The sequence below is a fragment of the Macrotis lagotis genome, chromosome 3 (assembly GCF_037893015.1).
Source record: "Macrotis lagotis isolate mMagLag1 chromosome 3, bilby.v1.9.chrom.fasta, whole genome shotgun sequence".
In the NCBI taxonomy this organism is placed as follows: Eukaryota; Metazoa; Chordata; class Mammalia; order Peramelemorphia; family Peramelidae; genus Macrotis; species Macrotis lagotis.
In genome coordinates, this window is record NC_133660.1 from 18,538,413 (window position 1) to 18,550,779 (window position 12,367).

At 41.6% G+C, this 12,367-nt stretch overlaps 1 protein-coding gene across 2 annotated transcripts in view; it reads left to right on the forward strand.

The window, feature by feature from the left end:
• TNKS (tankyrase) overlaps positions 1 to 12,367 on the forward strand; it is a 207,598-nt gene that overhangs the window by 170,629 nt on the left and 24,602 nt on the right. For both annotated transcript variants that reach the window (XM_074228240.1, XM_074228239.1), the window contains exons 14-17: positions 3,192 to 3,337; positions 4,793 to 4,958; positions 6,973 to 7,192; positions 11,524 to 11,633. In XM_074228240.1, the coding sequence (XP_074084341.1) occupies positions 3,192 to 3,337; positions 4,793 to 4,958; positions 6,973 to 7,192; positions 11,524 to 11,633 (642 nt within the window). The remainder of the gene's footprint in view (positions 1 to 3,191; positions 3,338 to 4,792; positions 4,959 to 6,972; positions 7,193 to 11,523; positions 11,634 to 12,367) is intronic.

Consider the following 12,367-nt stretch of genomic DNA (forward strand, 5'->3'; position numbering starts at 1 on the left):
CAATCCTGCATTACCTGCTGCCTCTTGTACATTTCAGACACCATTCTCTTCTGCTCAAATGAGCCAGAAGGGAGCTCACTCATCTTTCTTCCCAAATGGGGTTCTTTTTTACCCTTGACTCCACAATTCTTTCCCACCCTCCCCATCAGGTTCACAAGCTTAGAGCTATCCTCACCCTGAATCTCCTTTCAGGAGCTGTGTCCTGTCAGTTTGCTTTCCACAGATTCTGGACTCCTATGCATCCTTTGGTCTCCAGTCCTGTGGCCACTGCCCTAGCTGAGGCTCTGTTATAATAGCTTGATTCTCTTTGGTCTCTCCCCACTTCCTTCCATTCTCCTTGAAGCTGTCAGTGATCTTTCTAAATGCAGAGCTTATAGGTCACCTGCTCAGAGCACTCCACTGCTGCTTCTTGCCTCTGGGTTCAAATGCAAACTGAGGCACCTGCCATTTAAAGCCTTTTTCACCTAGGGTTCAGCCTCCTGACTTTTCCAGCTTTATGCATTAATTCCTTTTATATGAATTCTTTGAACTTGCCAGATTGATGTTTTGAATGTTCTTTTCCCATCACAGACACTTCTGCAGTCTTGTTTTGGGTAGATTCTAAAATGACAGGTTCGAACTTCTGAGCGTACCACTTTTATTAAACAGTGTGTGCCAGTTGCTCAACAGATCAGGCCCAGGCCTCCTCAGTTTGGCACTATACCCTAAGTACAGAGTATTCTGGAAGAAGGAACAGAATTGTTATCGTTTTACATATTTTGGGGGAAAACTTCTTGGACCTCGACAGCTCTACTCTCATGCTTCATTGTGATATGGAGAGAGGACCCAGGATTGGTGGTCCTACCAAGCCTGAAAGACTATGAAACTTGAGGTTTTTCAACAATATCAACTTTTTTCTTTTTTTAAACAATTTTTAAAAAATCTTTTAGGCAATGGGGTTCAAATGACTTGCCCAAGGTCACACAAGTAGAGAATTATTAAGTGTCTGATGCCAGATTTGAACTCAGGTCCTCCTGACTCCAGGGCCAGTGCTCTATCCACAGTTGTCCCAGCAGTTCCAACTTTTCAAGAATCTTTTGGTGAAGAGCTGAGGACATTGTTGTCTATTGGTGGAAGGGCTATTAAAATGAATTCTTAGTTTTTATCTTAGATAATTTAGAGGAGTAATCTATTCATCTAATTATTTTTTTTAGCCGTGATGCTAAATCCTCACATTTATTTATTTTTTTAACTGTCAGAAGCACTTTCACAACATGTAATTTTGATATGGGTATTATTATTATTCCCATTTGCCTGAAGAAACAGACTTAAGACATAAGCCTAGATGTCCCAAGTCTGTGAACGATGTGAATAATGAACTATTCTCACTATTCTCTTTGGAGTAGTATAAATGGAAAGAAGTAAGTAATGAAGCTTTAATTCTTGTTCTGACTCTACCACAAATTAAGCCATATAATCTGGAATGCAAAAACAAAACCTTTTGTAAACATTTCCCTGTTTTGTAAAGTGAGGAGGTTGAACTAAATGATGGCTATCCTTTCCAAATATAAAATTATATGATTCAAAATAAATAACTTGGAGTTACCATCTCACACCATCAAAATGGCAAAAATAATTAAAAGCTATAAATGCAATTCTGGATCTGTTTTCATGGAATCTTTTTGAAAACATTCTATTCAAATGCAATAGAAGTTACAAAAATAATCATACTCTGACCCAGGCATTCCATTTCTTGAGTATTGTGCCCTGAAATTTTTAGAAAAAAGTATTGTGCCCCCACATTATTTTCATAGCATTATTTTAATAATTGCAAAAAAACCTAAAGTAATAAATATCCAATAATTAGAATCATTTTTAAAAATTGTTTTAAAATCATTGCAAGAATAGTATCATTTGGTTAAGTCGTGCTATAAGGAGCACAAAGAAATCTAGAAAGACCTTTATGAAATAATGCAAAATGAAAATAGAATATAAATGAATGGGTAAAACTGTATGATTTGTGGGGTCTTAATGGGACATTGAAATTAATTTAACTCTGATAGTTACTAAGGAAATCTAATTAGCTGTATTGTAGTCAACAAATCATTTAATTAAAAAAATTTTTTAAGTTTGTAAAACAAACAAAAAAAAAAGAATAAGTCACTGCCATCCACCTTGGTGAAAGGAACCTGTTCAGACTCAGTTCTTCATATTTTGGTAATGGTATTACTTAACATTCAGTCACATATTCATTTTGAGTTTATGACTTCTGATTTCTGCCAGACTACTTGACAGTTTCCCCTGCCCAACGTGGAGTTCTTTCCACAAGTAATTTATGTCTTCAGGTTTACTGATTTCTAAGTTATTGGATTCAGTTGTTTCAGATTGTTCCTTATCTAATTTGTTCTGTTAATTGACCTTTCTACTTTTGAATTATTATCATATACTTTTGATGGATTGCTGTTATGGTATGACTTGTGGTCTGGAATGGCTCTATAGACCATTTAATGGTAGCATGTGCATTTTAAATGTTAGCGAGTGCCATATAGGCATGTTATTGTTACTTGTATTGTCGTCATTTGACCTAGATTTAACAAAGGGTAAAATAAGAAAAAGAGACTAGGAGAACATGTGAAAGAGAAGGAAAGACACCATGAGGGTACAAGGAAAAAAAATATTAAATACATGGTAAGTTCATCTTGCTTGGTTCTGTTCAAGTCAATTGTAAGACTCTCCCCTTAGCTCCCTCCATCCCATAGAACTAAGGTCTTCTCAGTATTTAGTTTTTAAAGTACCTTGCCCAAGTTATAAATGTAGTTCTTAACATCTCAAAATCATGCACATCAAAATCCACCTTTGGATGGAAGAGCTGGAGTTGGCCTAGCCCAGATCTCCAGGGGGAGGCAGTCAAGTTAGGCTGACCAAGTCGTTCCCCACCCCACCCCCCACCCCGCAGCTGGGGTGACTGGATGGCCACTTGCTCCAGGCCAGCCCAGAGTTGCCAGGAAAATAAGAAGGATTCTCTAGGGATTGTGACTCAAGGGATCAGTCCTTAAATGTCATTAACTCATTTTTGATGGGGAGAAGCATTTGCTAGGAAATAGTATAATTCATTCAAGACCTCTGCAGTGTTGTCGAGGTAAACCTAAAACTGAACTAGTAAAGTGCATCTTTTCACATCTCTACTCCACATCCCTCCCTTCTCCCTCCAGCAACTTTGTAGCCCTCAGAATGTGAACTGCCGAGATTTGGAAGGCCGCCACTCAACCCCTCTTCATTTTGCTGCTGGATACAACCGGGTTTCCGTGGTCGAGTTTCTCCTCCATCATGGAGCAGATGTTCACGCCAAAGACAAAGGGTAGGTATCACATACATAGCCCCAGCAACTTCAGAAGTGGGTCTGGGGGGCAACTAGGTAGTGCAGTGGATAGAGCACTCATTCTGGAATCGAGAGGACCTGAGTTCAAATTCGGCCTCAGACACTTAATAATTACCTACCTAGCTGTGTGGCCTTGGGCAAGTCACTTAACCCCATTGTCTTGCAAAAAAAAAAGAAAGGAATTGACTGATTGACTTGTCCTTCAGCCTTCACTTGAAAAATCTGTAGGGATAGGGTCAGAGAGAGACAGAGAGAGACAGAGCCAGAGAAAAAATTACCAGGAAAAGTAGCACTGGAATGCTCAGATGTCCTCAAAAATTCACCCATCAGTACATGTCTCTGGACAGACTGTTTAAGCATCTGTTGCTCTGAACCCATAAGGGAATTTCAACACTCAGCGACCCCAGATTTCTCATTAAAGAGGTACCACTGTTTACCTGCTGATCCACAGCAAGAAATGCAGACTCCAAAGAATTAATTTTAGCTGTTGAAGTCAAAGGGTAATATGAATCATCTGTATTTTGGAACCATGTGGAGTAGAGAGGATCAGAAAAGATCAAGAAGACACCCCAGTATAATGAAAGAGCCCTGTCCACAAACCCTGAGGACTTGAATTCAGACCTTGCCTCTTAACCTTAGAAAGAATTGTGTGTAGAGATCTATCTTACCCTAGAGGAAAAGGATGTGTGTGGGGGGGGGGGGTGTAGGAAAGAGAAGAGAAGGAAACTCTGTGGGAGAGAACAGTCAGATACAGCACACTTTTAAGGAGGGATGGAGTGAAAGGAGAGAAAGAATAGAATAAATGGGTGAGGGGAATGGGATTGAGGGAAATGCAGTTAACAATAGCAAGTGTAGGGGAAAGTTGTTGAAGCTGTTTCTCTGATGGATTTATGATCCCAAAGACAGAGCTGATGGTGACTGAATACAGACTGAAGCACACTTTTTTTTCCCTCACTTTCTTTTTCTTGAGGTTCTCTTTCTTTGTGGTGGTGGGGTTATGTTTACTCTTACAATATGACTATTGTAATGCTTTTCATGGCTACACATTTTTAACTTAACACCAAGTATCTTACTTTCTCAATGGGAGGAGTAGGGTGGGAGGAAGGGAGTGAATTTAGAACTCAAAAGTTTTAAAAGTAAATGTTGAAACTTGCTTTAGCATGTAGCTGAGGTGGGGGTGGGGAATTTAAAAATAACATAAAAAAAAACACTTGTGATGGAAAATACCATTTATATCCAGAGAAGGAAATTGAAAAGAAAAAAATGAGGAGGAAAATCACTAAAATTCCTTCTGACTTGACATATATACACACACAAACACACACACACACACACACACACACACACACACACACACACACATATTTCTGTGTATGTATAAGAGGTTTTCTTTTAGTTCTGTAAATCTGAAAATGCTTTTTTCCTCCCAATCAGTGGCTTGGTACCCCTTCACAATGCCTGCTCCTATGGCCACTATGAGGTAGCAGAGCTCTTAGTGAGACACGGGGCGTCTGTCAATGTCGCTGACCTGTGGAAGTTCACACCTTTGCATGAAGCAGCTGCTAAAGGAAAATATGAGATCTGTAAACTTCTCTTAAAGGTATGCTACTCCACCCCTTCCCCCTCCCCGTCACCATCATCAGGTCACAAGTCATTTTCATTTATGTGTACAGTGTTTTCGGATGCTTTATTATTTTTAAAAATGTGTTTTCTGTAAAATTTACTTCCATCTAAAATTATAGAAGCCTATTTTCCCATGGTATTGTGTTACTTGAAATATCAGTGTTGTCTTTCCTAATTAAGAGTTTGAACATGTTTATTAGCTCATTAGAATTTATTAATGTGAACTGTAGTCTTAGTTCCCTCATATTCTGTCTCTCTAATAGAAATGCCAGAAAATTGCTTTCTGTGGATTAAGAAAAAATTAACTAGAGGGGCGGCTAGGTGGCGCAGTGGATAAAGCACCGGCCTTGGAGTCAAGGGTACCTGGGTTCAAATCCGACCTCAGACACTTAATAATTACCTAGCCATGTGGCCTTGGGCAAGCCACTTAATCCCATTGCCTTGCAAAATCTAAAAAAAAAAAAAGTAACTAGAAAAATTCTAATTGAATTTACTCTCCATGGCTTCATATTAGGAAACATATTTGCAAATCATAGATTCTTGTGGATTGTACATGAATTTGTTTTGGAATGAGAAGTTGATAAAATTGAGCTGATGAGTCTCCTACTAGAGGAATAAATTATTTATAATATGCATAAATCTAAAGAGAATATGAAATGAAGTGAGATTATTCTTAAAGGTTGATCCCTCTTAAAGAGCATGAAACAGGGTCTATCCCCTGCTGCATCTAAAATTAATTGGAAAAGCAAATGACAAACCACTTCAGGATTTTTGCCAAGAAAACTCCAAATGGACTCACAAAGAGTTGGACATGATTAAAAATGACAAAATACCAAATTGTTTTATTTTTGACTTTTGTAATCCCAGGACCTAGCACTGCATCTGGCAAACAGGTGCCTATTTACTGACTGATTTTTAAAAAGAGCATGAAGCATGCCTGTAATTTTAGATTGTTTACATGTTGTCTAAAGTAAACTCCCCCATGCCATATCTACTACTTTTATGTTTTGGAGGAAATGTTAACAACTCTTAGAAAAATAGACCTGAGGGTTGGGGGACAGTCACACTTTTTTTTTTGCTATTACTGGAAAAATCCATCTGATTCTTACTTCTCATGAAAAGTGGCTAACTGCATTTAAAGTTTATTCCTGTAGTGACCAAGACTCCTTTGTTTGGTCTTTAGTTCTCTGGGTGGCATGGTGAGGAAAAGAATTCCTCAAAGTGCCTTCTCATTGGTGGGAACCTGACTCACTTCATAGTTAGTCACATGGATTTCAACAAAAACAAAACATAGGGATTTCCATTCAAAGAATTCAAGTAGAGGGAATGACTGCTGAGGAAACTCTTAGGCCAGGGTTGTCAGAGTGACATCAAGGTCAAGGAATAGGCATCATTTCTTTTGGTCTGCCTCTTAAACGTCTAGTTTTCAGCTCTTCTTGTGGACAGTTGGGGTTGTTCCCTAAGAGGACAAGAGCCTTGGAGTAGTAGTGCCAAGATGGGGGGGGGGGGGAGATCAGAGGAGGAAGCCCTGTTGGTGTTGACAATCCCAAGCTCCCATTCACCCTCCAAGGGAAATTTGGCAAAGCAGTTGACAATGACCCCCAGTCTTGGGAGGTACTGCTACTCTCTCCATTTTACAGAAGAGGAAACTAAAACCAGCCAAAGTGAGCTGTCCATGTTCAGTCACCTAACTGGGAAGGAAGGGCTAAGAGATGGGTTTGAAGTCAGCCCTTGCTGACCACTGAGTATGCCCCATGAAACTAAAGCTTGAGCCAGAGTTATCAGGGGTCACATGGAGCGTTTTCAACCTTCCTAAGGGAGGGAAGGGCATCATCAGAATTAGAATGAATCCTTTCTCCAGTAAAAAGGGAAAAGAACGAATTTGGGGAAGGAAGGAGTTTTACAGTTTGGGACAAAAGTAAATCAAGCAGCAAAGAGAGTGTTTGATGGGGCCAGACTCAGTGGGTTTGTATTTCCCTCTTCCTTGGTAGCATGGAGCAGACCCAACAAAAAAGAACAGGGATGGCAACACACCTTTAGACTTGGTGAAGGAAGGGGACACTGACATCCAGGATTTGCTCAGAGGAGATGCTGCCTTGTTGGATGCTGCCAAAAAGGGCTGCCTGGCCCGCGTGCAGAAGTTGTGCACCCCTGAGAATATCAACTGCAGAGACACCCAGGGGAGAAACTCCACCCCGCTACACCTGGCAGGTGAGCCTTGTGTAGGAGCTAGGCCCATCTGTTGCTTTCTCTTTCCCCAAGTCTGATTTACTAAAAGATGCTTGACTTGCCTGGGCCAGACTTCCTGGGCAGGCTTGCTGGTTGCCTTGCTTTGATTCTTTTTGCTGCAGGAAATAGACTATGAGGAAACTCTGTGTACCAGGACAGGTTGGTGCTGAAGGGAAGTGACTTGCCTAGTCAGGATGGTAGTGTCAGGAGGTGGGACTAGACCCCAAGGTTTTCTTCCTGATTCAAAAGCTAGTACTCCATCCATGATTCCATTTTTCTCCTCAATAAATAAATATTTGAATTCAGGGCAGCTAAGTGGTGCAGTGAATAAAGCACCGACTTTGGAGTTAGGAGAACCCAAGTTCAAATGTGTTCTCAGACACTTAATAATTACCTCATTGTGTGACCTTGGGCAAATCACTTAACCCCATTGCCTTGCAAATTTTTTTTTTTTCATTTAAAAAAATAAATATTTAAATTCAACAGATACTTAGGAAGGTTCTACCTTTATTCCCCTATACATCTTTTTCCATAGTCTTGTGCTAGACTCAGGTCAAGGAATAAGCAAAGACAAAATGAAGCAGCCCTTCTTCAATTGAAGGCAACACCACAAAGAAGAATTAAGGATATTATTGTGCCCATCTTCTTGGAGGATGCAGAGAAGATGACAGTCTAGGCAAGGGTGGACCAATGGAGTCTGGAATTGGAAAAAGAGCTCATCACTCAGAAGAGCTGTACCATAGCCTGTTAGAAAAGAGCAAATACTGTAGAAAGAAAGGTGGCTTGGAGTGAAAGGGGAAGGATTGTTGGTTCCAGGACATGGAAGTGGGATTTGCTTCCAAAAGCTGAGAGGAACATTGAAGACTTTTGAGCAGGGATGTAACATAGAGCAATGCCCAAAGATCACTTTGGAAACTAAGTGGAGGAATTGGGGAATGGAAAGGCTAGAAGAGAAACATCTGAGGAAACCTCTATAGCTACCTCAAGGCCTTCTCCAACTTCAGGCAGGCTGCCTGGCAAAAAAGCTGCTGCCTCTGTGGGTAGGCTTGACAGAGCAATCTGCCCTGCCCACCAGCTCTGCCTCCACCTTCATCTTTACTTCCACTTTGTGGGTTCTTGGGGCCTTCTCCACATTCTTCATGACAAGACTTGAAGACCTCCTCCTGTCTCTTCTTGCTGTGGGAGTGCCATTACAGGATCTAGCATGAATGGCCCCTTCGCATGTGAAGTAGTGCTCTGTGGTCAGTGTATTCACACTCTTCTTGTGTTCTCATTCTCCCTCTTCCTGTGATTCCACATGCCCAGCTACCAAAGGATCAGCCCTTTTGGGCTTCCTCACCTGCTTACTTCCTTACTCCTATCTGTTTCAATCCTTTCCCATAATGTCCCACCTCAGATCCACTGCCCATGCCTTCCATAAGCCCCCTGGACAGTCTGCTCCATAATTCCTAGGTTTTTTCATCCCCACATCTTCCTTTTTCACTGCTTCGCTATTCTGGTTCCCTCCTGATGAGAGTCTAAGAGTTGAAATAACCATTCTCTTTCAGAAAAACATCTTCACAGATCCCTAGTTACAAGAGACCCAGGAAAGTAAAAGCTGTGGGCAGAGAAATGGGCAGTGATCAACAGAAAGTTCCCAAGGGGAAAATCCTGAAGAGTCTTCTTCCTCAATGTTGAGTCCCAAATCAGTCCACTCTAGAGGCAAAGTTTCTTAGATGACTCAGATCATCTTTATATGTTCCCCTTTTATTCAAGAATCCCATGATTTCTTTATCTGATCTTAAGTTTTATCATTGTATATATATCTGTACCTTATAATACGAGTTCTAATCTTCATCCTTGCCATGACTTCCCCCTACCCACTCCCAGGATATCATCTCTGCCCGGCCTGTCCCCTCTTCCTCTTTACTGTCTCCATCAACCCTTGTCAAGCAAACTCCACTCTCTACTATCCCACACTCTCAGCTGCCTTATTCTCATGCCCTTCTACCAGTAATGCCTTGCCACATCTCCAACCCTCCTACTATTCACCCCCTTTGCTTCTATTTCTATGAACTAGAAGAAATCACAAAATTTTGCTGATTGGATTTACTATAAATTTCAGTTTTCTGAACTCCATAAGGCCATTATCCTGTTCATAATCTATCCAGGATCTCCCTCTCCACACTGGGACTACTTTCAGGCCACTTCCTCTCTTCTCTCGCATCTGCTTCCACTCCCTTCTCAACTAAGGACCTCACCATTTACTTCACCAAAAAAAGGGAATCAGCTTTGCTAAAAGCTGCCCCTTCTCCCTTCTCATCTCATTTAACTTAGATTCCTTCTCCAATTCTCTGCTTTTTTTTTTTTACTTTTATCTCAGATTAAGAAATTGCCCTTCTCCTTGCCAAAGTCATCCTCAATACATGAGTCCCTTTCCTTTTGCTTTGATCTCCCCAAGGTAAAAACTTAGCCGCAGTATTACTAAGTCAATGGAGTGCAAAGCTTTTTGGGCATAGTTCATACTGTTCTCCGGAAGAGTTGAACCAGTTCTGACCTCTGGGAATAGTTTATTTAGAGTAACTTTTCTGGCACCCCCTTCCCTCAAATTCAGTTCATGTGCTTTTCATGGTCTTTGAGAATGAAGGACAAGCATCAGTAACTTTTCCTATATTCCTTTGGCTTTTGTCATTGTAAAGCATTTTAGTCAATCGGAGGGATGTGAGATAGTCATTCAGACTTAGTTTGATGTGCATTTCTCTAATCAGTAATGATTTAGAGCATTTTGTAATGCAATTATTGATAGCTTTGATTTCTTATTCTGAAAATTGCTATTCATATCCTTTGATCATTTATCAATTGGAGAATGGCCCTTTTATAAATTTGATTCAGTTCCCTCTGTATTTGGAAAATGAGGTCTTTATCAGAGAAATTTAATACCAAAAATTTTTCCAATTTCTTGCTTTCCTTCTTATTTTGACTGCTTTGTTTTTGTTTCTGCTAAAACTTTTTCTGGAACAAACTTATCCATTTTGCCTCCTGAGCTATTCTATCTCTTGTTTGGTCATGAACTCTCTCCCTTGTCATAGACCTGACCCAGAAGTGCTTTCATGCTCCCTTTATGAAGTCACCTTTTGCATCTAAATTATGTTTCCACTTGGAGCTTATTTTGCTGTATGACATGAGAATACAGTTTTTCCAAATAGTGCATTCTTCAAAAACTTAAATCTTTGAGTTTATCAAATACTACCTTACCGTGGTCCTTTATTCCTATGTATTGTGTGTCTAATCAGCTCAGCTGATTCACCACTCTTTTTAACCAGTACCAGGTTGTTTGCATAATCCCTTTGAGATTGGGTACAGTCTGGTCACTTTCTTTGATAGTCTTGTCTCTCCCTTTCTATTAAAATAAAAAAATCTTTCATTTGATCTCACCTAGCTGTTAGCCTCTATCTCTCCTTCCCTTCTCACCTTATCAAAGCTATCCTTTATCTCTCTCCTGAATCATCTGCATTCTTTCATCCCACCTCATCATTTCACTGAGATCACTCTCTATGAAGTTACCAGTTTATTGATAAGTGTAAGGATCTTTTCTCAGTCCTCATTGTTCTTGACCTCTGCAGCCTCTGAGACCGCCTTTTCTTCCTAGATAGTCCCTTCCTCTGCAGGCTTCAAGCCTCCCCTTTCTCCTGGTTCTCCTCTTCCTTCTTAGTCTCCTTTGTTCTTTGTGTCCTGCCCATCCACTGTGAGGTTCCCTGGATGTTGTCCTGGTCTTCTTTTCATTTTGTGATCTCACCAGTTGCCCTAGATTGAGTTAACATCTCTCTACTGAGCTCCAGTATTGTAGTGCCACTGCTCCTCTCAACACTGTCTAGAAGGAGAGTTCCCAATGTCACCTCAGACTCACCCTTCCCCTCCCTCTCCAGGTTTCTGGAAGACTCAGATGCCCAGGTTCATGCCCTTCTCTCTACCCCACCCCCCAGGCCAGGCCCTCAACCTGTCTCTCTTCACCACCGAGTGTATCTCAGTCTTAGCCATTCCTTGCTCTCCTTTCCCTCCTCAGTTTCTTAGGTTCCCTTGGAGCCTCAGTTGTAGTGCCAGCCCTGGATATGTCTTGTGCAGGTTATCTCTACTATGACTGCATGTGGTAATGGGGGCCTGTGCTAGACCATTGGGGAGTGTGCATCTCAGTCCACTGGGGGTGGGGGAAATGATGTGATAGCAGTGAGCTCTCCTCAAAGGAGACCCTCCATCTCTCGGGAAGCCTGCGCCTGTTGCCTCCCAGCCTCCCACCTCTACGTTATTCTGACTTCGGTCCCCTTTTATTCTTACAGCAGGTTACAATAACCTGGAAGTAGCAGAGTATCTTTTAGAACATGGAGCAGACGTTAATGCTCAGGACAAAGGAGGGCTGATTCCTTTACACAATGCTGCATCATATGGGGTAAGCACATGGAACAGCATGGCCGGAGTCTTTATTGTCCATATTGTTGGGGTGGAGCTGCGGCAGGGCTGTCCTGGGTTTGCCCCGGGTCGAATCTCTAAGACTGAAGCAGCAGTTATTGGAGATAGGACACAAGCCAGGGCCAGGCAAGGAGGGGCACCCTGAGGGAGCAGCAGGGGTGGGGGCATATGACTTGTTCCCCAAAAAAGCCACTCTTCTCTGAGAGTCAATGATTGATTCCCTGTTCAGTGTCCAGGCAGTCATTGCTTTTTGTGGGCCCCTAACTATTAACTGCTGGTCATCAGAGGAGGCTTTGAGGACTGTGACCCACCCTGGAGGGCCAGCACCTTCTGCATCAGTGGTTGTCGAATGCTCCCTAAAGGACGGGTGAAGGTTTGATTGAGATTGCAATTGTATCTAAATCAATTTGGGTTTTTTATCTTGATCATCTCTCAGTCAGGAAGTCACTTCTTGCCTTCCATCAATTCAAGGGGATCATGGAAGACATTAGAATCTCAGCTGTTGACAGTACCTTTCCCATGTACAGAGATCTCATGCTGGGGACACATCCAGTAACTTAGCAGTCACAGCCAGATCTGGGAGCTGTGTGCCCCACTGCATCCACTGAACAGAGCAGGGGCAGCTACCTTCTCAACTGTCCTTGTGAGGCAAAAGATAACAGAGGCTTGAAGGCAGGAGAGTGACCTAGGGAGGTCTCAAAAAGACCAGGCTCT